Source organism: Mirounga angustirostris, unplaced genomic scaffold (genome assembly GCF_029215605.1).
Source record: "Mirounga angustirostris isolate CCGP_5_RB_7025 unplaced genomic scaffold, mMirAng1.0.hap1 SCAF_16, whole genome shotgun sequence".
Lineage (NCBI taxonomy): Eukaryota > Metazoa > Chordata > Mammalia > Carnivora > Phocidae > Mirounga > Mirounga angustirostris.
In genome coordinates, this window is record NW_026991724.1 from 44618954 (window position 1) to 44646737 (window position 27784).

At 39.1% G+C, this 27784-nt stretch overlaps 2 protein-coding genes and 1 pseudogene across 14 annotated transcripts in view; 1 reads left to right on the forward strand and 2 right to left on the reverse strand.

The window, feature by feature from the left end:
- Positions 1-27784, reverse strand: part of ZNF568 (zinc finger protein 568) — an 88873-nt gene that overhangs the window by 57617 nt on the left and 3472 nt on the right. For 8 of the 13 annotated variants that reach the window (XM_064581334.1, XM_064581332.1, XM_064581331.1 and 5 more), the window contains exons 3-5: positions 26294-26573; positions 24252-24310; positions 241-367 (exon numbers count right to left, since the gene is read on the reverse strand). In XM_064581334.1, coding sequence (XP_064437404.1) covers positions 241-367; positions 24252-24310; positions 26294-26369 — 262 coding nt within the window. In that variant the 5' untranslated portion in view covers positions 26370-26573. The remainder of the gene's footprint in view (positions 1-240; positions 368-24251; positions 24311-26293; positions 26574-27784) is intronic. The other 5 variants (XM_064581340.1, XM_064581339.1, XM_064581338.1 and 2 more) reach the window with 1 other exon arrangement.
- Positions 5236-6305, reverse strand: LOC123855607 (mitochondrial fission factor-like). The gene is given in 2 exon segments (XM_045891421.3): positions 5236-5656; positions 5658-6305. Coding segments are annotated over 2 exon segments (714 nt in total). The 5' UTR covers positions 6032-6305; the 3' UTR covers positions 5236-5316.
- LOC123856046 (14-3-3 protein theta-like) lies at positions 10259-11750 on the forward strand (annotated as a pseudogene).

A 27784-nucleotide genomic window follows, 5' to 3' on the forward strand; every position in this document is an offset into this window, starting at 1 on the left:
GATGTTAATGCTGGATACCACCATCCACACCTTGGTCTGAGTCTTAGGGGCTTGAGGGCCTATGAAGGATGAGGACAAAGGAATTTCTAAAGTGAGACAAAGGAATCAGGCTTTACCCTGAAGATGAGTACATACAATCATGTGAAGACAAGGCAGACTAAATTCATCTGGCAAGTTAAAGTCCTCATACACTTCAAAAATGGAAAGGAATTCCATGAAAAATTGCAAAGCTAGCCTTACCCACTGTGACTAGGTTGCTGTAGTTCTCTAGCATCACATCCCGGTACAAGTTCCTCTGAGCAGGTTTCATTTGCTGCCATTCCTCCTGGGTGAGGTCCACAGCAACATCCTTAAATGTCACTGTTTCCTGTAAAAACCAATCCTAATTAGTATGAAGTCATCAAACTTCAATGCAGTGGCCAAAATATGTAAGAACTCATGTACATCGTGAATTCAGGGATCAGAGTTCACTACAAACTGTATATCAAGTCTTCATATTTACCTAATCTTATATTACATTGTGAGGGAAAACAAACCATCATAGAAATATCCTGTGAGATGTCGATTATTGAGTTAATAATCAACTTAAGCATTCATCATCTTTATGCAGGAAACTGAAGATAGTGGTCACTGATTTGTACTGGTCTGTGACAGAATTGAAAGAGTTAGACATGACTCACAGGTAACTGTCTCAGAACCTGTCCCAGTGACTGTGTGACCTAGTGAGAAAGGGAACATGGAGAAAGTGGAGAAGGAAGAGAAATAAGGCAGGAGGAATGAGGAGAGGTATAAAAATTTGAATGTGCAAAATTTGAAATTTCTTTTTTTTTTTTTAAAGATTTTATTTATTTATTTGACAGAGAGAGAGAGAGCACAGGTAGGCAGAGTGGCAGGCAGAGGGAGAGGAAGAAGCAGACTCCCCACCGAGGAAGGAGCCCGATGTGGGGCTCGATCCCAGGACCCTGGGATCATGACCTGAACCGAAGGCAGACACTTAACGACTGAGCCACCCAGGCACCCCGCAAAATTTGAAATTTCTATAGAACTTCTAGATGGAAGTGTCCACTATGCAGTTTGAGGTATGAAGAAAAATGAGAATTAGCCATCAACCTAAAATTGAGATCTGAATCCATGGCTGAAGGATAGGAATAGTTGTAGAGAACATACATAGTGGGTAAAGGCCCAAGGACAGAATCAACAGTTAGGCATCAAAGAAAGGGACTCAGGTTTTTGTTTCTTGTTTGTTTTATTTACAATTAGAGGATGAAAATTAAAACCATGACAGCAATGTAACAGAAGCCAAGAAACTAATGACAAATTGCTGGAAAAGAATGTTACTTGATCACATATATCTAACTCTTCCTCCCCACTTAAAAACTTCAATATTCAAATAAGGAAGTAAGGAAAAAATCTTTATCCGTAAAGGCGCTAAGATAAAAAAGCACCCATATGGGCGCCTGGGTGGCTCAGATGGTTAAGCGTCTGCCTTCGGCTCAGGTCATGATCCCGGGGTCCTGGGATCGAGTCCCGCATTGGGCTCCCTGCTCCCTGGGAGCCTGCTTCTCCCTCTGCTTCTCTCTCTCTTTCTCTCTGTCTCTGTCTCTCATGAATAAATAAAATCTTAAAAAAAAAAAAAAAAGCACCCATATATCCCACATTCGGGAGAATTTATTCAAGAAATAGTACACACGAGGGGCACCTGGGTGGCTCAGTCGTTAAGCGTCTGAGCCTTCAGCTCAGGCCATGATCCCAGGGTTCTGGGATCGAGCCCCGCATCGGGATCCCTGCTCCAGGGGAAGCCTGCTTCTCCCTTTCCCACTCCCCCTGCTTGTGTTCGTTCTCTCACTGTGTCTCTCTCTGTCAAATAAATAAATAAAATTGTAAAAAAAAAAAAAAAGAGGGGCGCCTGGGTGGTTCAGTTGGTTAAGCGGCTGCCTTCGGCTCAGGTCATGATCCCAGGGTCCTGGGATCGAGTCCCACATCAGGCTCCCTGCTCAGTGGAGCCTGCTTCTCCCTCTCCCTCTGCCTGCCGCTCTGCCTACTTGTGCTCTCTCTCTCGCTGTCAAATAAATAAATAAGATCTTAAAAAAAAAAAAAAAAGAAATAGTACAAATGAGATAGACAAAATGGGAAATACAAATGAAAATCACCAAAGGCTGGATTGCAATTAGTGCTCCTTTTTTTTTTTTTTAAGATTGTATTTATTTATTTGAGAGAGAGTGTGTGTGCGCATGAGCTGGAGGAGGGGCAGAGGGACAAGCAGACTTCCCGCTGAGCGGGGAGCCTGACACAGGGCTCTATCCCAAGACCCTGGGATCATGACCTCAGCCAAAGTCAGACCTTAACTGACTGAGCCACCCAGGCACCCCTGCAATTAATGTTTCTGAGACACTGTCTCTATGATCTATGATCATTACTACCATCAACATTATCATTACTGTCATCTATTGAGTAGTTATATACCAGGTACTGTAATAATTTCTTTAGATATATTAACTTCTAAAATAACCTGGTAAGGTTATGCAGTGGCTACTATTATCCATTTAAAAAGTAAGGAGGGGCACCTGGCTGGCTCAGTCAGTAGAGCATGTGACTCTTGATCTTAGGATTGTAAGTTCACTACACAATGGGTGTAAAGACTACTTAAAAATAAAATCTTTAAGGAGTGCCTGGGTGACACAGTCAGTAGAGCATCCGACTCTTGGTTTCAGATCAGGTCATGAGACTGGGGTCCTGGGATCAAGCCCCGCATTGGTCAAAGGAACTGCTTAAGATTCTCTCTCTCCCTCTTCTGCCCTTCCTGCTTGTGCTGTCTCTCTCTCTCAAATAAATAAATAGCTTAAAAAAAAAAACTTTAAAAGTAAATAAATAAGTAAAAATGAAAAGTAAGGAAACCAGGGTTAAGAATAACTCTTCCAGGGTCATAAAGCTTCGTATGTGGTAGAGCTGGATTGCAGCCCAAGCAGTGTCACTACACTTTTTCTCCAACTCAGCAAGAGGAGTCTCAGAATCCCACAAATATCCCCTGATTCAAGACAGACAACTGGACACACTTGTGCATTTGAAACCTCTCTTGCTGAGGTTGAAAGCATATGAAATCACCAATGATGGGAAACTACAGGACAAATACCATGACCACCCCCCCAAAAAAAAAAAAAAAATCAAAGGCCAATGATGATGGGCCATCATCCTGATTTGGAGAAGCAGACAGAAGTCAGACTGAGTGAGCAGTAGGGAAGATTGAAGACAAAACCGGATGTAGAAAACTAGCATCTGGTGCAATGGTTTCACTAATTAATCTATGAGCAAAAGCAGACATAAAGTATTTTTTCTGTCATTACCCAATATTGTATTAGCCAAATTAGCCAAATAAACTTACAAAAACTAATAATTAAAATTTTAGGTAAAGAGGGGTGCCTGGGTGGCTCAGTCATTAAGCGTCTGCCTTCGACTCAGGTCATGATCCCAGGGTCCTGGGATCAAGTCCCGCATTGGGCTCCCTGCTCCATGGGAAGCCTGCTTCTCCCTCTCCCACTCCCCCTGCTTGTGTTCCTGCTCTCGCTACCTCTCTGTCAAATAAATAAATAAAATAAAATAAAATAAAAAGATTTTAGGTAAAGAGTGAGGGAATAATCATTAAAATAACTTTGGAGCAAATTACCTGGTATGTATGAGTTGGTAAATGTAAAAACAAACTAAATTTACACTTAAAAAAGTTATAAATATAAATATTTATAGTTATAAAATAACTTATGTTATAATTTATTGTAATTATAATTTTATAATTTTATATTATATACTTTAATATATTAAAGTTATAAATATATACATTTATATAGATATGAATCTCCAAAAACAGATATCTTGATCATTTTAATAAATCAAATACTTGTCAAGCCTAAATCAAGAAAAATAATAAAATTTAATAATTCAAACTGGGATATAAAACAAACGTGTAGTAAAAGATAGAGTGTCAAGTTTTGAGAGGAATTCTACTTTGGGATAGCAGTATGAGGTACTCTATGGATGTTTCCCAGTAAAACAGGCATAACTGGTGAATATTTTTTTTTGTTTTTTGTTTTTAAATTTTCAGTCTCTGGAAATTACCCTAAGGGCATAAAGCAATGAAGAACTATTTATTCAAGAAAATCTACTAAAACTTGGTAAAAACTGTGGCAGTCTGTGGCATTTGTCACATCTGCTCCTTCCCTCTCCTCACTCTAGCTCAGCTTGAGAGAAGTTCCATCTGGGTGGGTATGGCTAAGAAGACAGGGCTCTTTCTCTCCTCAGCTACCAATCTATGGATATGGTATCTTCTTGGGAAGGACAAAAGCTCAGCATTCTCATTCTATTCAACTCCCAAGTTAGAGAGGCTAAGTTTTTAATGCTTGTGGCCAAGAGGTCAGTGGCTCCTTTCCTTTAGAATGGAGGCTTTACCAAAGGAGTGGCAGGCCAAAAATACTGGAATATTTGTCCTTATCTCAGTTCATTTTCAGGACAGAGGTTCTACACCAAAACAGGCAAGTCAAGAAGACCGGAGGTTGCCATCTCACTAAGAGCCCAGAGTCGTGGCTCAAAGATTTTATCCAGGGAGAGAGGCAGCTCATAAGCAGAAAGAATGTAAAAGCTCTCCCAAAATGAAATGAACTTATTTGAAACAGTGGGCAAAGTTCAAGATTAAGGACACACTCCAAAATAAAAGATTTGGTGGTAAGCAATTAAGAGGAGCCAGGAAGCTTCTTTTAGTTAAGAATAACAAGGTAAAGCATAGCCCAATTCACTAACAAGAATCAGGAAAAAAGACAACTAAAGAGAAAGAAGTCAGAAGAAACCTCAAAGACTGGCCTCAAAAACTACCCCTGCCTGAATTCAATGAGATCATAAAGTGGAGCAATTTATGCTCCAGGCATTGTCAAAAACAATAGAGCAATCGGCTGGCAATCAATAGATCTGATACCAAACAAGACAGACAACTTAAAAAAGAGGTAGAGGAAATGGACAAAGAGAGCCCTTCTAACACCACCATCATCCTAGAGTGACTTTGCACATGCCCAAGGCTATATACCTTCTGAGATGTGACCCCAAAAGTGTCACACTATAGGGGAAACAGATTTCACTAAAATAACATGCAAGTCACTAAACAAATGCATGAATAAACAAAAATAAGAACAACTCTTAGAAAAGGAGGGATGGGAATCAGTATCCAGAATTGTTACAATATATAAGGTAAGTGTTCAGTTGTTTTTTTTTTTTAAGTTTGCAAATTCTTTATATTTCCAGCTGTTGAGACGATATTTTTGAGAGCTGAGGTTACCTCTAGTGGCGAAACCAGAGCCAGCTATTAAGCAGCCAGAACGCTACAGTAATTGAATACATGACCATTTCTCTTTTAGCACGCTCTTTGTTCTCCTCTTCTAGAAGTTGTAGACGTCTATTTAGTTTGATTATCTGTCGTCTTAACGAAGCTGCATCTACAACAGTCATGTCGTCTGAAGTTCCTTCAATTGTTGTATCTATATGTGACATGCCATGCCTGACGTTGTCATGATGAGGATTAGAAGTGGCGGCAGCAGACCCACCACGCAACACAGGTATGGAGTCAGCTCTGACCAGCTGTCCGTTTTGGCGAACAGCATTTTCACTCATAGAGCGCTCTTTTTAGCCTGCCAACTGCACGGATTTCTTCATTTTGCGGGGTTGGAGGAGGTCTTTCTAAATCCAGAAAATCTAGTGGTCTTTCACTTAGTGTAAGTACACGAGGTGGTGTTTTTAGTGCCAGAGGTTTAAAGGGAGTTGACTGAATAAGGTCAAGATCTGCTGGTCTTGAAAATGGAATGTCTTCATTATTTCCTGCTACAACAATCCTCTCTGGAACCTGCATAATGACACTAGCGTTTGGAACTCCTTCTTGGAATCCTTGTTCCAGGTCAGCATTTGGTGGTGCTACCTTTAATTTCTCCGGGACCCTCATTTGCTGACTAATACCTTCGGTGTATTCCATTTCATACTGAATTCGACTAATTTCCGCCATCTCAGCAGCAGTGGGAGAAGGAAATGCTGCCCCACTCACTAAATGTGTACCAACTACAGTTTGCTATTTGGCACTATCTGCTTCTGTGCTTCATATTAAGTCCTTTAACTCGCTTCAATGTGCCTGTGCTGGATTTAGAGCCACTTTTGTCCCCCTGGGCCCGCTGGAGGGTCCCCAGCGAGGGCTGCTGCCCACCGGCTCCCAGGGCGTTCGGCTGGGCGCTCCTAGGGGCGGTTGGCCCAGCGCACTGCGGCGCCGGGGCAAAGCACCGGCCGGAGCCAGTGTTCAGTTTTTAACAAAAAATTACAACAGGAAAAGAAACAGGAGAGGGAAATCCATACACTGAAAAAAGCAGGCAACAGAAATTGCCTGGGAGGGGCGCCTGGGTGGCTCAGTCGTTAAGCGTCTGCCTTCGCCTCAGGTCATGATCTCAGGGTCCTGGGATTGAGCCCTGCATCAGGTTCCCTGCTCTGGGTGAAGCCTGCTTTCTCCCTCTCCCACTCCCCCTGCTTGTGTTCCTTCTCTCACATTCTCTCTGTCAAGTAAATAAAATCTTAAAAAAAAATTAAGAAATTGCCTGGGAAAGGGCTCAGATGTCAGGTTTAACACACTAGGACTTCAAAGCATCCATTATAGGCATAGCTAAAGGAAACCATGATTAAAGAAAGGACAGTATATATATATATTTTAGATACAAAGCAAGATGGCGAGATGGTCCCACGAATACAACTAGATAATTGTGAAATCATCCTAAAATACCCCAGAAATAGATCTGAAGATTAGTTGAACTCTACAATTAAAGGTAAAGAGGCCACATCAAAGAAAATGTGGAGACACAGATAGGGAGAGCAGCTAATCATGGCCCCTGTAGTGGGGAGAGCTGTACTCACAGAGAAGGGTGAGAGAGACTAGCACACAAGGGAGCACATGGGGAAAATGAATTATCACAGCAATTGGTTTGGACAGTGAGCGGGCCTAAATTTGATGAGTTCTTGCTACCAGTGGGACTTAAGGTCTAGAGTTTTGTGGGGTTTTTTTAATTTTTAAAAAAGATTTTATTTATTTGTCAGAGAGAGAGAGAACACAAGCAGGGGGACCGGCAGGCAGAGGGAGAAGCAGTCTCCCTGCTGAGCAAGGAACCCGATGTAGGACTCGATCCCAGGATGCTGGGATCATGACCTGAGCCAAAGGCAGATGCTTAACTGACTGAGCCACCCAGGCTTAGTTGCAGGCCTAGAGTTTTAAAGGTCAGCATGCATGGCTCTGACAGAGCTTGGAGGACGTTGGGGCTAATCTTGGAGAAAAGGCAGGGTAAACAGCCCTGCCCCCAGAAATGCAATGTGGAAACAGTGATCTGAAGAGTGCTTGGGGCACACAATGGGGAAGTTAGTTGCTCATCTTGGAGTGTGTCCCAGAGAGGCAGCAGTTACGGAGACCCACCTGGGAACAAAGGAACTGTCCAGCACCATTTCCCTCCCCAACTCATCAGCATAAGCACAGGGCCACCTGTGGAAACCAGTGTAGTGCCCACACTAATGCCGATCTTGCTGCCCCCTCTGTGCTCCAGAAGAACTGCCCTTCCCAGTCATACTTGCATCAGTCCCAGTTTGGAGGGTCCCTTACCCCAAAAGACTGGCTCAAACCCCTGCAAACATTGTGTCTCTTGACACAGTGAGAGTACTGTGAAGCCTTAGCTGTAAATATTTATGCACCCAACATGGGAACACCCAAGCATTACCCTGATACCAAAACCAGATAAAGATATCACAAAAGGGGCACCTGGGTGGCTCAGTTGGTTAAGCGACTGCCTTTGCCTCAGGTCATGATCCTGGAGTCCCGGGATCGAGTTCTGCATCGGGCTCCCTGCTCGGCGGGGAGTCTGCTTCTCCCTCTGACCTTCCCCCCTCTCATGTGCTCTCTCTCTCTCAAATAAATAGATAAAATCTTTAAAAAAAAAAAAAAAGATATCACAAAAAAGAGAACTACAGGCCAGTACCTCTGATGAACATAAATGCAAAAACCCTCAACAAAATACTAGCAAACCAAATCCAACAATACATTAAAAAAATCGTTCACCATGATCAAGTAGGATTTATTCCTGGGTTGCAAGGGTGGTTCAATATTCTCAAATGAATCAATGTAACACATCACACCAATAAGAGGAAGGATAAGAACCATATGATCATTTCAACAGATACAGAAAAAGCATGTGACAAAGTACTACACCCATTCATTTTATTTATTTATTTTTATTTTTTAAAGATTTTATTTATTTGTCAGAGAGAGAGTGCAGCAGGCAGAGGGAGAAGCAGGCTCCCCGCTGAGCAGGGAGCCCGACGCGGGACTCAATCCCAGTACCTTGGGATCATGACCTGAGCCGAAGGCAGACACCTAACCGACTCAGCCACCCAGGCACCCTATATTTATTCATTTTAAAAAGCCTCAACAAAGTAGGTTTAGAGGCAACTTACCTCAACATAAGAAAGGCCATATATGAAAAATCCACAGCTAACATCATCCTCAATGGGAAAAACAACCTTTCCTCTAAGATCAGGATCAAAACAAGGTTGTCCACTCTTACCACTTTTATTCAACATAGTACTGAAAGTCCTAACCACAACAGTCAGACCTCAAAAAGAAATAAAAGGCATCCAAATCGGTAAAGAAGAAGTACAACTTTCATTATTTGCAGATGCTGGTGATACTATATAGAAAACCTGAAAGACTCTGCCAAAAAACTGCTAGAACTGATAAATGAATTCAGTAAAGTTGGAGGATGCAAAATCAATCTACAGAAATCTGTTGCATTTTTCATACAATAATAATGAAGCAGCAGAAAGAGAAATTAAGAAAACAATCCCATTTACAATTACACCAAAAATAATAAAATACTTAGGAATAAATCTAACCAAAGAGGTGAAAGACCTGTACTCTGAAAATATAAAATAGTGAGGAAAGAAGCTGAAAATGACAAATGAAATGGAAAGACATTCCATGCTCATGGACTGGAAGAACAAATATTGTTCAAATGACTATACTGTCCGGGGTGCCTGCCTGGCACAGCTGGAAGAGCTTGTGACTCTTGATCTCAGGGTCATGACTCAAGCCCCCTGTTGGGTGTAGAGATTACTAAAAACAAACAAACAAAACCCCAAAACCCCCATATATATATAAAACTTTAAAAAAATGTCGGGGCACCTGGGTGGCTCAGTCATTAAGCATCTGCCTTCGGCTCAGGTCATGATCCCAGGGTTTTGGGACTGAGGTCCATGCTCGGCGGGAAGCCTGCTTCTCCCTCTCCCACTTCCCCTGCTTGTGTTCCTGCTCTCGCTATCTCTTTCTCTGCCAAATAAATAAATAAAATCTTTTAAAAAAACGAAACTAAAAAAACTTTAAAAAAATGTCTATGTTACCCAAAGCTATCTGCACATTTAATGCAATCCCTATCAAACTACCAATCAATTTCACAGAGTAGAACAAACAATTATAAAATCTGTATGGAACAAGAAAAAGCCCTAAATAGCCAAAGGAATCTTGAGAAAGAAAAGCAGGGGCACCTGGCTGGCTCAGTTGAAAGAGCATGCTTGATCTTGGAGGTGGGGAGAGGCTGTGGTTTCAAACCCCATGTTGGGTGTAGAGGTTACTTAAAAACTTTAAAAGGAAAGAGAAAAGAAAAGCTGGGGGCATCACAGTTCCGGACCTCAGGTTATATTACAAAACTGTAGTAATCAAAACAGGATGATACTGGCACAAAAATAGAGAGATCAATAGAACAGAATAGAAAATCCAGAAATAAAATCCACATTTATATGGTCAGTTAATCTTTGACAAAGCAGGAAAGAATATTCAGTGGGAAAAAGGCAGTTTCGTCAACAAATGGTGCTGGGAAAACTAGACATCAACATGTAAAAGAATAAAAGTGGAGGGGTGCCTAGGAGGTTCAGTTGGTTAAGTATCTGCCTTCAGCTCAGGTCAAAATCCCAGGGTACTGGGACTGAGCCCCACATCGGGATCCCTGCTCAGCAGAGAGCCTGCTTGTCCCTCTCTCTCTGCTGGCCACACCCCTGCTTGTGCTCTCTCTCTAACAAATAAATAAAATCTTTTAAAAAAGAATGAAAGTGGAACATTTTCTTATACCATATAGAAAAATAAATTAAAAATGGATTAAAGACCTAAATGTGAGACCTGAAACCATAAAAATCCTAGAAGAGAGCAGAGGCATTAATTTCTCTGACACTGGTGTAGCGATTGTTTTCTCAATAGGTCCCTTTAGGCAAAGGAAACAAAAGCAAAAATAGACTTGCACCCCAGTGGCAGAGATGTAAAGGCCCTCTTTATGCTTCCTCCCCATCCAGTCGGTGCTCTCCCTCACTCTCCTCTCCTCGTCCCCAAGGAAAAGACAGAGCTCATCCAGAAGGTGAAGCTGGCTGAGCAGGCCAAGTGCTACGACAAAATGGCAATTTGCATGAAGGCCAAAACCGAACAAGATGCCAAGCTGTGCAACAAGGAGCACAATCTGCTCTCCATGGCCTATACAAATGTGGTCAGGGCAGCAGGGCAGCGTGGAGAGTCATGTGGAGCATGAATGTGGTCAGGGCTGCAGGTCAGCGTGGCGAGTCATCTGGAGCATGGAGCTGAAAACTGACACCTCCAACAAGAAGTTGCAGCTGATTTAAGGACTACTGGAGAAAGAGGAGTCTGAACTGAGGTCCATCCGCATCACAGTATTAGAACTGTTGGACAAGTATTCAATAGCCAATGTGACTAATCCAGAGAGTAAGGTCTTTTATCTGAAAATGAAGGGAGATTACTTGAGGTACCTTGTTGAAGTGGCATGTGGTGATAATCAAAAACAAACAAGAGATAATTCCCAAGGAGCTTACCAAGAGGCTTTTGATATAAGCAAGAAAGAGATGCAACCTATATACCCAATATGCCTGGGGGTGGCTCTTAACGTTTCTGTATTTTACTATGAGATCCTTAATAACCCAGAGCTTGCCTGCACACTGGCTTAAACTGCTTTTGATGAGGACATTGCAGAACTTAATATACTGAATGAAGACTCATGCATAGACAGCACCCTTATCATGCAGTTGCTTGGAGACAACCTAACATTATGGACATCAGACCGTGCAGAAGAATGTGATGCATCAGAAGGGGCAGGAAAACTAAATGCATACAAGGTGTCATCCTTCCCCTCAAGAAACCTTTTTACTCATCTCCATTTCTTATTCCATTTGGATTTCCTATAGCAAAGAAACCCATACATGTGTATGAAATCAACTGGTTATAATCTTCACATTGCAGCTTTGGGAAAGCTCATTTCTTGATTTGTTGTCTTGGCCTTCCTGGTGCGCAAGTTACTGCTATAGAAAAGTATTAATAGCTTCATTTCACATAAACATAGGTAATATTCAAACACTTATGCAGAAGACTAAAAATATATCTGGTATGTAAATAATTTGAACCAGTTCTGCAAGTGACTGTGAAGATATGAAGATATTACTGTGAAGATATGAAAATGTAGTTCATTACAATTTAAAAAGTGTTCTACATAACTTAATTTCTACATTCCCTCCATTACTCTTCTTTAGGGGTATCCTTTCAGTAAGCAACTTTTCCATGCTCTTAATGTATTTCTTTCTGGTAGGAATCCAGAAGTATTAGACTGAATGGAAATGCATTTGTCATTTCTGTGCTGGGGATCACAAACTGAAATGCCTCCCTTATCATATATGATGGAGATCTTGTGTTTCTGTGACAATAGGAAGTTTCCTTATTCATTTTTCTTTTTTTTTCCTTATTCATTTTTCATTTGCTGCTGTTTGACAAGTTCCCAATAAAAATTCACTTACACCTCCAAAAAAAGCAAAAATAAACTATCGGAATACACCAAAATAAAAATTTCTGCATAGTGAAGGAAACAATCAACAGAACTAAAAGGCAACCCATGGACTGGGAGGAGGTATTTGCAAATGACATATCTGATAAAAGGTTAGTATCCAAAATATATAAAGAACTTATAAAACTCAATACCCAAAAAACAAATAATCCAATTAGAAAATAGGCAGAAGACATTAACAGACATTTCTCTAAAGAAGACACAGAGATGGCGAAGAGACACGTGAAAAGATGCTCATTATCCTTTATCATCAGGGAAATGCAAATCAAACCTACAATGAGAGATCACCTCACAACTGAATGGCTAAAATCAACAACAGAAGAAACAACTGGTGTTGGTGAGGATGTGGAGAAGGGGAACTCTCTTGCACTGTTGGTGGGAATACAAACTGGTGTGACCACTCTGGAAAACAGTATGAAAGTGTCTCAAAAAGTTAAAAATAGAACTACCCTACGATCCAGCAATCAGTACTGAGTAGTTACCCAAAGAATACAAACACACTAATTCAAAAAGATACATGCACCCCTATGTTTATTGCAGCATTATTTACAATAGCCAAGATGTGGAAGCAGCCCAAGTGTCCATCAACTGATGAATGGATAAATTTGATGTATATATATATATATATATATATATATATATATATATATATATATAATTCAGTCATAAAAAAGAATGAAATCTTGCCATTTGCAACAACATGGATGGTCTAGAAAGCATAATGCTAAGTGAGATAATTCAGTCAGAGAAAAACAAATACCATATGATTGCACTCATGTGTGGAATTTAAGAAACAAAATAGGCAAAGAAAGAAAAAAAAAAGAGAGAGAGAAACCAAGAAACAGACTCTTAACTATAGAGAACAAACTGATGGTTACTAGAGGGGAGGTAGGTAGGGGGATGGGTGAAATTGGTGATGGGAATTAAGGAGCGCACTTGTCGTGATGAGCACCAGGGATTAAAATAAAAACTGAAAAAAAAAAAGGATGATATACTGAGAATGTCTCATCAAATAGAGAATCTAAACAAAGAGACAGGAGTTACAAAAGGAGCCACACAAATTCTGAATTGAAAAGTACAATAACTAAAGTGAAAAAATTACTAGACAGGCTCAGTAGACGAGCTGAACTGGCAGAAGAAAGAATTAGCAAACTTGTAGACTTACACGAGATTCTACAACCTGAGGACCAAAGAGGAGAAAGAATGAGGAAAAATAAACAGAGCCTCAGAGAAATGTGGGACATCAAGTGTACTATCAAATGTGCACATGAGTGTGTACCAATATACACATGGTGAAAGTACTAAAGGACAAGAAAAAATAAAGAAATCACAATGGAAATTACTAAATGCTATGAGATGAATGAAAACGAAGACACAATATAATAAAACTTATGTGATGCCACTAAAGAAAGACTTAGAGGGAAATCTGTAGCTGCATTAAGGTAATACCCACATTAGAAAAGAAGAAAGATTGCAAACTAATACACTAACTTTTCAACTATAGATACTGGAAAAAGAACAAACTAAAGCCGAAGTAACCCAAAAGAAAGAAATAATAAACATTAGGTCGGAAGTCAATAAAATAGAGACTGGAAAAATGATAGAAATATCAGTGAAACCAAAACTTGGGTCTTTGAAAAGATCAACAAAATTGACAAACCTCTCATTTGACTGACCTAAAAAAAAAGAGAGAGAGAGAGAGAGGACTCAAAACATTAAACTCAGGAATGAAAGAGGAGACATTACTACTAACCTCAAAGAAATAAAAAGGCTTAGAGGGGAATATTATGCAAACAGCATGCCAGCAAATTAGGTGATTTACATGAAATACACAAATTCCTAAAAGACACAAACTAATGAACCTGAATCAAGGGGAAAAAAAAGAAGAAAATCTGAATAGACCTGTAACAAAGACATTGAATGAGTAATCAAAAAACTACCCCCCCCCCCTGCAAAAAAAAGCTCTGGCCCATGTGGCTTCACTGGTAAATTCTACCAAACAACAAAGAAAAATTAACACCAATTCTTCACAAACTCTTCCAAAATAGAAAAGGAGAAAACACTCATTCTATAAGGCCAGTATTACCTTGATAGTAATACCAAACAAAGACAAAAAAAGAAAACTACAGGCCATTATCCCTCATTAATACAGAAGTAAAAATCCTCAACAAAATGCTAACAAATTTCATCCAACAAAATATAAAAAGGAAACACAGACGTTTATAGCAACTTTATTCATAATTGCCAAAACTTAAAAGCAACCAAAATGTCCTTTAGTAGGTGAATGGATAAATAGTGGTATATCCAGATAATGGAATATTATTCAGCAGTAAAAAGAAATGAACTATCAAGTCATAAAAAGATATGGAGGAACCTTATAACGCACATAACTTAAGTGAAAGAAGCTGATCTGAAAAGGCTACACACTGTATGATTCCAACTATATGACATTCTGAAACAGGCAAAACTATGGAGACAGTAAAAAGATCACTGATTGCCATGAGTTGGGGCAAGAGAGTGGACCAATGAATAGACAGAGCACAGAGGATTTTTAAGTCAGTGAAAATACTTTGTATGATACTATAATGATGGATACATGCCATTATACACTTGTCCAATTCCATCAACTGTGCAACATCAAGAGTGAACCCTAATGTAAACTATGCATTTGGAGGATTATGATGTCAATATAGGCCCATAAATTGTAATACATGTACCATTCTGGTGGGGGATATTGATAATGGGGGAGGCTATGCATTCAAGGAGACAAGGGGTATATGGGAAATCTTTATACTTTCAACTTTGCTGTGAGCTTAAAACTGTTCTTTAAAAACAAATAAACAAAAATATATAAAAATGATTATGTACCATGAGCAAGTGGGATTTATCCCAGGAATGCAATATTGGTTTAACACCTGAAAATCAATTAATGTAATACATGGTATCAATAGAATAAAAACAAAAACCATGGATCATCTCAACAGATGCAGAAAAAACACTTAACACCCAACCTTTTTTCATGATAAAAACACTCAACAAACTAGCAAAAAAGGGAAACTTTCTCAATGTTATATAAGGCATCCACAAAAACTCCACAGCTAACATAATAAATGGTGATACACTAAATGCTTTCCCTTTAAGGTCAGGAACAAGGATTCACTTCTACATAGCAATGAAGGTTTTATTTATTTGTTTATTTTTAATTAATTAATTAATTGGTCAGAGAGAGAGAACAAACAGAGAGAGCAGCAGGCAGAGCAGGCAGAGGGAGAAGCAGGCTCCCCGCTGAGCAAGGAGCCCGATGTGAGACTCAATCCCAGGATCCTGGAATCATGACCTGAGCCAAAGGCAGATGCTTAACCAACCGAGCCACCCAGGTGTCCCACAATGAAGGTTTTAGACAAAGTAATTAGGCAATAGAATTAAATAAAAGGCATCCAGATTAGAGAAAATAAAACTATCTATTTTCATATGGGATGATTTTTGAATATAGAAAATCTAAGGAATCCACTAAAATTCTGTTAGAATAAACAATTTCAGCAAGGTTGCAGAATATGGGATCAACACAATCAGCTACCTTTCTAGACACTTGTAGTGAACATCCAAAAATGAAATTAAGAAAACAATCCCATTTACAATAGCATCAAAAAGAATAAAATACTTAAGGATAAATTTAACAAAATAGGTGTCAAACTTATATTCTGAAAATTACAAAATATTATTGAAAGAAACTTTAAAGACCTAAAAAAAAGAAAGACATTCCATGTTCGTGGATTGTAAAACTTAGTATTAGACAACAATACACCTCAAATTGATCTACAAATTCAATGCAGTTCATATCAAAATACCAGTTGCCTTTTTTGCAGAAATGGAAAAGTGATCCTAATAAAATTCCTATAAAAATGCAAGGGACACAGAACAGCCAAAAAAATCCTGAAAAAGAAAAAAAAAATGGAGGATTCACACTTCCCAACTGCAAACATACTACAAGGCTATAATAATCAAGACAGTATGGTACTGGCATAAGGACAGACATAGGAGATCAATGAACTAAAACAGATTTCAGAAATAAATACTCACATTTTAGTGAATTTATTTTAGGCAAGGGTGCTAAGACAATTCACTGGGGAAAAGAATAGTCTTTTCAACAAATGGTGCTGGGACAACCAGATTATGTGTATATGCAAAACAGTGCAGTTGGATCTCTACCTCACACCATGTACAAAAATTAACTCAAAGTGAATCAAAGACCTAAATCTAAGAGCTAAAACTATGAAATTTTTAGAAGAAAACATGGGTGTAGGAGATTCCAGGTTGGTGAATACACGGAAGTGTGCTTGGAGAGAGGATGGAAGCTCTGTGCTGAAGGAGATATCTGGCTGAGATGTAAAACAAGGATGAGATGAAAAAGGAAATAGGCAGGATCAAGGATTGCCAACATAATAGAGATTCAACAGCAGAATTAAACTACTCACAAGATGAAAAATAATTTTTTAATAGATATTGGAGGGTATAAAGAACAGAACTGTCAGTGTGACTATGGAGGTCAGATCCAAGAAGCTCTCCTAGAATGTGAAGTAAAATAATAAAGAGATGAAAGTTTTGAAAGATGATGACAAATATGGAAGATGGAGAATGAAGACCTAATCTAAAAACTATACTGATTGTTGAGAAACCACAATACAAAGAAAAACCAAAGGCACAAATGAAAAAAAAAAATTGAAGGAGCTGAAATAAAAATAGAGATACTGTAATCTTGGATTAGGCAATGGGCTTTTATTTATTTTTTGTTAATTTTTTAAAAGGATTTATTTATTTGAGAGAGAGACCTAGATAGCTACAGAGAGCACGAGCAGGGAGGAGAGAGAGAAACAGGCTCCCCGCTGAGCAGGGAGTAGGGCTCAATCCCAGGACCCCAGGATCATGACCTGAGCCTAAGGCAGACACCCACCCAACTGAGCCACCCAGGTACCCCAATGGACTTTCAGATATGACACCAAAAGCACAAGCAACAAAAGAAAAAAATGGACATCAAAAAATGTAAAAATTTTGTGCTTTCAAGAACTTCATCAAGAAAGTGAAAAGACAGGGGCACCTGGATGGTTCAGTCCAGTTAAGCGTCTGCCTTCCACTCAGGTTATGATCCCAGGATCCTGGGATCTAGCCCCGCATCAGGCTCCCTGCTCAGTGGGGAGGCTGATTCTCCCTCTGCCTCTGCCCCTCCCCCCGTTTGTGCACGAGCGCGCGCATGCGCGCGCTCTCTCTCTCTGTGAAATAAATAAATAAAACCTTAAAAAAAAAAGGAACGTGAAAAGATAACTCATAGCCTTGACTGGGGCTGTGGGGTGGGCTCATGTCTGCTCCTCATGTGTTCATTCAGGTGAAAGGGCAGCTTCCTGGGGCAAGCTCTTCACTTAACTTGGTTCATGTACTCCAATGATTTGCCAAGACCAGTTGACCTGCATCCCAAAGTAGAGCCCCAAACCCACAGTCAACATGCAGATTCCTAGCATGAGAATAAATGCCTGTTGTTCTACTGACAAAAGAAGCAGGAAAGTGGAATACATATCTGATTAACATATACCTAACTGAAAAAATTTTCAAGGTACTAGGCTTTCAAAGTGGAGCCAGATTTAGACATTTTTCCTGGTTAACAATGAGGCTGTAGCGTCTGACATCAAAATTTACTGGCTTCAAAATTTACTAATTGTGTAACTTCAACAGCCAAATTTGAGCCTTAATTTCCTCATTTGTAAAGTGGCATTTTCCTCAACGGGTTGATGTAAGAAGTAAAGGAGACAAAAGGTGAGAAGTACTCAGAACCTAAGCTTGGGACCCACTAATCATTCAATAAATGTTTTAGGAATAGATAATCCCAATGGAATATAAACCATAACAAAGATAAGGAAAAACAAGAGAAAACATATTTTCCACTAGTTCTAATAAATTAGCATTAAAACGTCTTTTCCACTAACCCTAGTGAATGAGCATAAATCTCATAGAAAAAAACCAAAGATTACATTCCTGACAAAACCTATAAACAAGTAACAAAAGACCTAGAAGTAAATATGAGTTAATTTCTGACTGTATAAAATGAATCAGTGCTTTATAATAGGCTACTTTTTCAAGATGTTAACTCTCTTTACATACATATGTTAAAAATGCCAGGGACGCCTGGGTGGCTCAGTCATTAAGCGGCTGCCTTCGGCTCAGGTCATGGTCCCAGGGTCCTGGGATCGAGCCCCGCATCGGGGTCCCTGCTCCGCGGGAAGCCTGCTTCTCCCTCTCCCACTCCCCCTGCTTGCATTTCCTCTCTCGCTGTCTCTCTCTGTCAAATAAATAAATAAAATCTTTAAAAAAAAAAAAATGCCATATGAGTAACAAGGAACAAAAGGGATTGAACCTTAAACAAATTCAAAATTTGTCATTAAGTTCTATTTTTTTTCCTGTCAGAACCAAGAAAAAGATGGGTATCCCCCTAGCCCTGGCAACAAGACTTAACATTTTAAAAAGTTCTTGCTGGTATCACAGTACTTTCCTTTCCTTCATTTTTAAGATCCTTAATAGGACAAATCTTTTTTTTAAAAAATAACAGTTTATAGTAGGGCATAAAGGCCTTTTCTTAAAGTTATACAAATATTAAATATGCCTTTAAAAACTTGGAGCATGATACACATTTTTAATATTTTTTCTTGGATATTTTATATTCTTATTTTTCAAATATATTCTAGACTCAGCTTGAATAGACTTGCTTTATTCTAAGAAAAATATTTAGGATCTTTTTTTAAAGATTTATTTATTTGAGAGAGACAGAGAGAGTACAAGTGGGGGGAGGGGCAGAGGGAGAAGAAAAGGGAGACTCTCATGCAGACTCCCCACTGCTGAGTGAGTTGTGGATCCTGAGATCAAGACCTTGAGTCAAAACTTAACCAACTGAGCCACTCAGGTGCCCCCAAATATCTAGAATCTTTTTCAGATAAGTCTGAAGATTAATTTAAAAAGAAGTTATATTGGTTTAATAATGATGGATCCTATCCAAAAAGTTTGTTTTAAAAATGTACTTAAATCGGGCGCCTGGGTGGCTCAGTTGGTTAAGCGACTGCCTTCGGCTCAGGTCGTGATCCTGGAGTCCCTGGATCGAGTCCCGCATCGGGCTCCCTGCTCGGCTGGGGGTCTGCTTCTCCCTTTGACCTTCTTCCCTCTCGTGCTCTCTGTCTCTCATTCTCGCTCTCAAATAAATAAATAAAATCTTAAAAATAAAAAAAAAATGTACTTAAATCCTCTTTGAGGCCACACTAATATTTTAAAGGTTTTTTTCTCCCATACACATCAGATACTTTTTTTCTTTATGGTTTTGTTTCTACTCTTACCATCTTCCATTTTATTTTTCATCTGATTGTGGTTTAGATAGAGAATGCTATTGGTTTTTGTGTAAATTTTGTGTCCATATTGGATTCAGTTGTTATTTCTCTTCAGCTGCCCACATACATAACTGTATCATCTAGATATCATAATTTTGCATGCACCTTCCCAGTTTTTATCTTCCATTTTTTTCTCTTTGTTATATGCCTAGGCATATAGTATTACAGTAAATAAATGTGGTAGCATGGGCGATCTGGTTGTGTTCCTGAGTTTGGTGGGAATGTGTCTCATTTTCCCTAGTAAACATGGTGCGGGCTTTTAGCTTATTATGTGTGGAAAAATTGTTAACAATATCATGTTAATAAAGTGTCCTTTTACTCCTATTTTATAGATCGATTCTTTTAGAATCTGAAGTTCTGGGGCGCCTGGGTGGTTCAGTCGTTAAGCGTCTGCCTTCGGCTCAGGTCATGGTCCCAGGGTCCTGGGATTGAGCCCCGCATTGGGCTCCCTGCTCTTCAGGAAGCCTGCTTCTCCCTCTCCCACTCCCCTTGCTGGTGTTCCCTCTCTCGCTATATCTCTCTCTGTCAAATAAATAAATAAAATCTTTTAAAATAAATAAATAAATAAAATCTGAAGTTCTGATTTTTAAAAAAATTAGCTCTATGAAGCTGATTATCTTTTTTTCTTGAATATGATGAATTATATTAATAGATTCCCTTAACTTGAAACATCTTTGTGATAGAAAAAAAATTGCACTCAATTCTTCTCCAATTAGTCTATAAATTCTTTGCAATTCCAGTTAAAATCCCAACAGGATTTTTATTCCTTTGAAACCAGATAAATTGATTCTAAAATTCAAACAGAAACATAGGGGTCCCAAAGTAGCTAAGAAATTTCTGAATGACTAGGAACAACATGTGTGTGGTGGGAAGTGGGGAAATCCTTGCCTAAGCAACAGGGTTATTTTAAAGTTATAGTAGTTAAAACAATGTAAACACACACATACACACACACAGAGTACAGTACTGGTACAGATGTAGACAAATAGATTAAAGGAACAGAATAAAGAGCCTAGAAACAATTAAGCATGCACATGATAAAGGTGGCATCACAAAAGAAATATCTATTTAACAATAGTGTTGGAAAAACTGGTCTTCTACATGTAAAAATAATCCTACTGATAGAATTATCAGTAAATTCCTACCTAAAGGGGAACCTGGGTGGCTCAGCTGGTTGAGCGACTGCCTTCGGCTCAGGTCATGATCCTGGAGTCCTGGGATGGAGTCCCACGTCTGGCTCCCTGCTCAGCAGGGAGTCTGCTTCTCCCTCTGACCCTCCCCCCTCTCATGCTCTCTCTCTCTCTCTCATTCTCTCTCTCAAATACATAAATAAATAAAATCTTTAAAAAAAAATTCCTACCTAAAATCAATTATAAAATTAAATTACAATTGGACTAAAGACTAAATATGAAAAACAAAGTTTTGAAAATACACTATCTCTATAATCTACATTATGAAAGATGTCTTAGAAAAGACCACCACTGGCAACTCATGAAAGAAAGGACTATTAAATACTGATGCTGTATATTAATGTTGACTGAATTTTTATTGTATGCACATATGTATCATATGCTAAATATAACTATCCAAATTTAAAATGCCTATACAACAAAAGATACATAACAACATAAAAGTGGCAGATTAGGAAAAGGTATCTATAGAAATCCTAATGACAAAGAAGGCATTCTTAAAATTCCCTAAATTCAAGTAGAAAAAGGACTAACAATATAAAATAAATAATATGAACAGTCAATTGTCAAAATTTGCATTCCTTCACTCATTCAATCTGTATAGTATCATAGTGTAGCCCGAGAGTCAGGCTGTATGGGTTTGAATTCTGGCTTTATTACACACTTCATGCATGAAGTTATGTCAGCTTCTTAACCTCTGTGCTTTACTTCCCTTCTTTGTAAAAATTAAAATAATATCTACTTTACAAGCTTCTGATAATGATTACATGAAATAAGCTATCTGAAGTTTATAGCATAATACATCTGGCACATAAAAAGTACTCAATAAAGCTATTATTGTTGTAGGAAATTTTTCTAGCTGCTTTTCTACCTGTAGTCTATTCACATATAAATAAAAGCTGCCATGGACTATATTTATATCCATATTCTAGAATGAATTTGGGACTGCAAGTCTAGAAACGGAGGCAGTCCATTTCCATTTGATAGTCCAAAACATCTGGCTCTCATATCCGACAGGAACTGTTACAAATTTTTTGACAGCTAAGAGTATCCCATTTGTAGATCATAATTCCTTGATCTCCAGCTTTTTTTTTTATTAAAGATTTTATTTATTTATTTGACAGAGAGAGACACAGCAAGAGAGGAAACACAAGAAGGGGGAGTGGGAGAGGGAGAAGCAGGCTTTCCGCTGAGCAGGGAGCCTGATGTGGGGCTCGATCCCAGGACCCCAGGATCATGACCTGAGCCGAAGGCAGACGCTTAACGACTGAGCCACCCAGGCGCCCCATCCAGGTTTTTACTATATAAAGAAAATGCATGTGTGAACTAATTATTTGGAATCCTCTTATAAAAGATGGTCATTACCTACCAATTCAAAATACTCTTAAAAAAATGTATCTGCAAATCTGAATGGTCTGTTTCTTTTTGACATTAGTATTTTATTTTTTTGCTTTATTTTTTTTAAAGATTTTATTTATTTATGTGACAGAGAGAGATAGCGAGAGCAGGAACACAAGCAGGGGGAGTGGGAGAGGGAGAAGCAGGCTTCCGGCCCAGCAGGGAACCCGATGTGGGACTCGATCCCGTGACCCTGGGATCACGACCTGAGCCGAAGGCAGACGCTTAACGACTGAGCCACCCAGATGCCTCTTTTTTTTTTTTTTTTTTTTTTTTTTTTTTGAGACAGAATGAGAGACAGAGAGCATGAGAGGGAGGAGGGTCAGAGGGAGAAGCAGACTCCCTGCCGAGCAGGGAGCCCGATGCGGGAACTCGATCCCGGGACTCCGGGATCATGACCTGAGCCGAAGGCAGTCGCTTAACCAACTGAGCCACCCAGGCACCCCAGATGCCTCTTGACATTAGTATTTTAAAATACTTACTGGCAGGGCACCTGGGTGGCTCAGTCGTTAAGCGTCTGCCTTCGGCTCAGGTCGTGATCCCAGAGTCCCGGGATCGAGCCCCACATCGGGCTCCCTGCTGGGCGGGAAGCCTGCTTCTCCCTCTCCCACTCCCCCTGCTTGTGTTCTCTTTCTTGCTATGTCTCTGTCAAATAAATAAATAAAATCTTTAAAAGAAATAAATAAAATAAAATACCCACTGGCCACTTTTATTTCTTCCATCTGCCTCTTCATGTTCTTCACACAATTTTCTATTTTCTTAATTACTGGTTTTTAAGAATTGTTAGTATATTTATGCTATATGTATTACAAAAACTGTTCCTAGTTTTGCCTTATTACAGTATTTATTGTAGTTTTACTGAAGAGGATTAATTGTATGAACCCAAATCAGGGATCTTCTCTTTTATCTCATTGGTTTCATATGTTAAACTAAAAAGGCAAGTCAAAATATAGCCAACATATCCCAAGGCCTTTTCAGTTAGGAAAGATTTCTATAGCTAATAATTATTAACAATATTTATCATTTATGGAGCACTTACTATGTGCATTTTACCCTCCCATTATTCCTATGGGATAAGTACGATTATTATCCCCATTTACAAACAATGTAACTGAGGCCAAAGAGATTAAAGCTGCCCATAATCATGCACTTAGTAAGTTGCTGGGCCAAGATTTGAACCCAAGCCTCTGTAGGCCTAGAGAACCACTCTGCCAACAGGAGAAATAACCGCACAAACCACAGGATCATACGTCCAAAAGAAGTGTGTTTGTGTGTTTCAGGATGGGAAATATGAAATGAGGAAAAGCGGTAGCGAAGTAGAAAATATTTAAACTACAGGGTGTGAGGGATTCCAGAGTTGGAAACAAAAAGAATCAAGAGCAAAGGAGAATGAGTCACTTTGCAAGAAGGCAAAGAATACTGCATCTTCTGAGGCCATTAAAAAAAAAAAAATGTGGAAAGCTATGGATATAAGAACTATAAGATTTTTCCATAGAAGCTAGTATATTTTAGTTCAATTTGATAAATCTCAACCAAAGAAAATATATATGCAGGATCATTTGAAAGATGTGTTCCATTTACTATTCCAGATAATTTTAGTTTTTAATCTTTGGCCAGGACAGACTTTTAAAAAAAAAAAAACTGATCTTAAAATTATAAGTATTGTGGAATTATTCTGAATTTCTTTTTTATCTAGGTGCCATGCTTTTTTTTTTTTTAAAGATTTTATTTATTTGAAAGAGTGAGAGAGAGAGAGAGAGAGAGAGAGCACAAAAGGGGGGAACGAACGGGAGAGGGAGAAACTGACCCCTGCTGAGCAGGGAGCCCGATGCGGGACTCGATCCCGGGACTCCAGGATCATGATCTGAGCCTAAGGCAGTCGCTCAACCAACTGAGCCACCCAGGCGCCCAGTGTGCCAATGCTTTCTTGATCTTGGGGTTGTAAGTTTGAGCCCCATTTTGGGTATAGTGATTACTTTAAAAAAAAATCTTTGAAAAGTTTTCTCTTTCCTTAATTATTAGCTTTTTCCTCATAAACAGAATAAATTATGGAATATATGGAATAAACTTTGTGTCCCAGTTTACTTTTGTTTCTCCAGCTCACATTCAGATTGAATTCAACCTAATAACTTTGTATGGACCTGTTTCTGCATAGCCACATCCCAAATTTCACCTGGTTCTGATCTTCTATTTTTCCTTACCTTGATTTTCATCAATTTAGTTTTTCCCAATTTACTGATAGGTTAAGATAACCCCCTGCAACTGCAATGCAAAATAATGCAGCAAACAAATAAACGCTTAAAACGTACAAGAGACCTGGTCATATCCTCTTCTTCCTCCAAAAGGCCAGAGTCCTGAGAATGCCAAGCTGAGGGAAGAGAAATAAAGCAGTTTTATTTCAGAGCTCCAGACAAAGGCCTATAGAAATCTTCAGTACCAGGTGGCTGTAATATCCATCTATAATGATCCTCAGAGCACTGAGAAATGCTAACCACCACCAGGCAATAGAGATGCTGAAATGTACGTGAAAGACTGTTACCATACAGGATCCGATGAGAATTTCTGGAGGGCTAAGTATAGGGTGCCCAATGAATCTATTGACAATATAAGCTTTCCCTAGGATCTTGTTATTTTATTCTTAATAGAAAATTTATCTCAAGTACATAATAATAAATATTACAAAGATTTAAGAATTATTTTATGAAACACTATAAAATATGGAAAAACTTTAATCAGGGGCAGGTTTAGGCATTGTGAACCATTTATATGATGGAATAAAATGCAGTCATGATTCTAAAACTGAGGGTTGCTGGAGTGGTGGGGGGTGGGAGGGATGGGGTGGCTGGGTGATAGACACTGGGGAGGGTATGTGCTATGGTGAGCGCTGTGAATTGTGCAAGACTGTTGAATCACAGATCTGTACCTCTGAAACAAATAATACAATATATGTTAAAAAAAAAAAAAAGAAGAAGAAGAAGATAGCAGGAGGGGAAGAATGAAGGGGGGGAAATCAGAGGGGGAGACGAACCATGAAAGACGATGGACTCTGAAAAACAAACTGAGGGTCCTAGGGGGCGGAGGAGGATGGGTTAGCCTGGTGATGGGTATTAAAGAGGGCACGTTCTGCATGGAACACTGGGTGTTATACGCAAACAATGAATCATGGAACACTACATCAAAAACTAATGATGTAATGTATGGGGATTAACATAACAATAAAAAATTTAAAAAAATTTTTAAAAATCATAGAACAAAAAAAAGGAGAAAAAAATGCAGTCATGATTCTAATGACATTTTCAAGCAACTTAATTTTTTAATCTAAAAAATTCGTGGCCTTCAGGTCAAAAATGTAAGAATGAATATTTGCATTTACTTCGGTTCTCTCCCAAACCCAACCAAAATGAAAGTAAAGGAACAAAGGAAATTGAGTATCATAGAGAATATGGAAGACGTCAGCAGATAAGAGATGTCAACAAAATTTTGGAAGCTAGAGATTAAACAGATGACTGTTACCTAATTTAACTAGAGAAAGTGGAAGCTTAAGAGAGGGTGGGGAAAGGGTGGGGAAACTACAGCAGAACCCTTGAAAGGCTTAGGAATGAAGGCACTAGGTACTTCTGCAGGCAGGAGTGTGGGATAGGAGCTGAATGTAAGGGGTTGGAGCAATAAGGAAATTAAGTGAAAGTTGTAATATTGAAAGATGAGGTGTGTCCTCCCAACCCCCAACTTCCTACTGTTTGCCTTCCAAAGCAGTTCTGGCTTATATTCCTCAAGCAAAATCTAGGAAACTGACTAGCCCCCCCCAAAATAGATACAGATCCTGACATTTAGTCAACTTTCAACCTCTAATAAGACACCATATTAGAGGGGTTGGGGAGGGGTGGGGTGAGGGAGACAAGAAAGAGGTTAGGTAGAAAACAGAGATAAATCCTTATCTCCATTGTCAAAAGTCAACAGGAAATATCTAAAACTGAGAAATCAAGCATGAGCAGTATGAGGATATTATTCAGGAAAGTGAAGCTGAATACCAAAATGGTTGCCTCTGGGGAGTGGGATCAGGGGATGAGAAAGGATAGAGTAGGAAATTTTGTTTATGGTTATGTATTTAACAGCCCTTAAAAAAAAATCTAAATGTAAGAAAAACAGAAATTACATTTAAAATAGTTATTTAAAAAAAATCAAATAATAGTCAAGTGAATAAATAAAAAACAAATGTCTACCCTGCAGTCAGTAACACCCGTGTGAACTTTCTTTGGTAGGAGTACTAAATTTCCTAACTCTTTTTACTCTCTCTGCTCCTAAACATACAGCTTCTCTCTCCTAAACTCTGCCCATCTCTGAGCCACCTCACCTCTCCTTTCCATCATCTGGGTTAAATGCTCCATTGTCACCCAGCGACTGCTGATCTCTGAAGGCTGAGATGTCATTCAGGGCTTGTCCACTCAGGGCAGAAGGGTTAAGATAAGCTGTAGATCCAGCAATTCCAGGGTCCACTCTATCTCAGGCCTCTCCAGCCTCCAGGAGAATTCTAAGGTCAGAAGGTCTCCTTCCATGATGGATACCTGCTCTCCAGGCTTCCTTTTACTCACATCACAGATTTGTCTTATCTTTGTGGAGGCAGGACCTGTGGGCTTATGATATAAATTCAATTTACTTGATGTTTTCTCACTAGATCCCTTTGGTAACCAGCTTCCAAGATGAGTTCCAATGATCACTGCCTTATCGTATTCATGGTTTTTGTACACCCCTCCCACACTGAATAGAGTTGTCCTGTTTAACCAATAGGATATTGCAAAAACTGACAGTGTGTGACTTCCAAAGTTAGGTCATAAAAGACATTGTGGTTTCTGTATTGCACATTACACATTTTTGAATCATGCACTTTGAAGGAAGTCAGCCACCATGCCATGAAGACTTCAACCAGCGCTAGAGAAGGGCTCCTGCCAGCAGCCAACACTAACTTGCCAGCGATGTAGGAAGCAAATCCTCCAGCCCGTCTAGCCTTCCAATGACTGCAGCTTTGTCAACATCTTGACTGCAACTTCATGAAATATGTGGGCCAGAGTATCCAGCTAAGTTGTTTCCCGCCCCCCACAGAGTGTGAGATAATAAATGTTTATTGTTGTTTAAGCTACTGAATTTTGAGGTAATTTGTTACACAATAGTAGATAACTAATACAGCCCCAAACAATTAGCTTTCTTGCTTGTAATTCACATTCCCTGGGGTTACTGACCAGAGATGCTGGATGCAAAGACAGAAAGAATCTGGTGGAAAATTCAAACACTCAGCAACCTAGGTTGAACCAAGCACTGGAGAAAACACCAAGACTCTAAAAACAAGGTGATCACAACAGTGATGTTCACATAATATCTGCTCTTCAGATATCTTCTGTGAGCATAAAGGTGTAAACCCAGTGCAAAGTTGAATCAACAGATACAAAGCTGAGTCAAAAAAGATTCAGATTTGCAGCAGATACAAAGTTGAGTCAAAAAAGATTCAGACTTGCAGCAACCCCAGGGTTTGGAGTAAGAGTTGCAGCTATTCCATTTCCTATCTATCTCGGCAATTGAGGTAAAACACATTTGCAATTTAGAATTCCCATACTCTTCATCTGAAGTGAGAATTATACTCCCATCACAATGATACTGGATGAATAAAATGGCTAAGTTAAGAAATATTAACTTATCATCTGCTTTGAGGCTTTACTAGGTAAAGAGTAAAAAAAATAATATACAAGAGAATAGACTAATACTTTCACTGTATGATAGAACAGAATAAAACAGAAATATTCAATTGTAATAAATTTTGAGATATTCCTAATATCCCTCACAGAATTTCTGT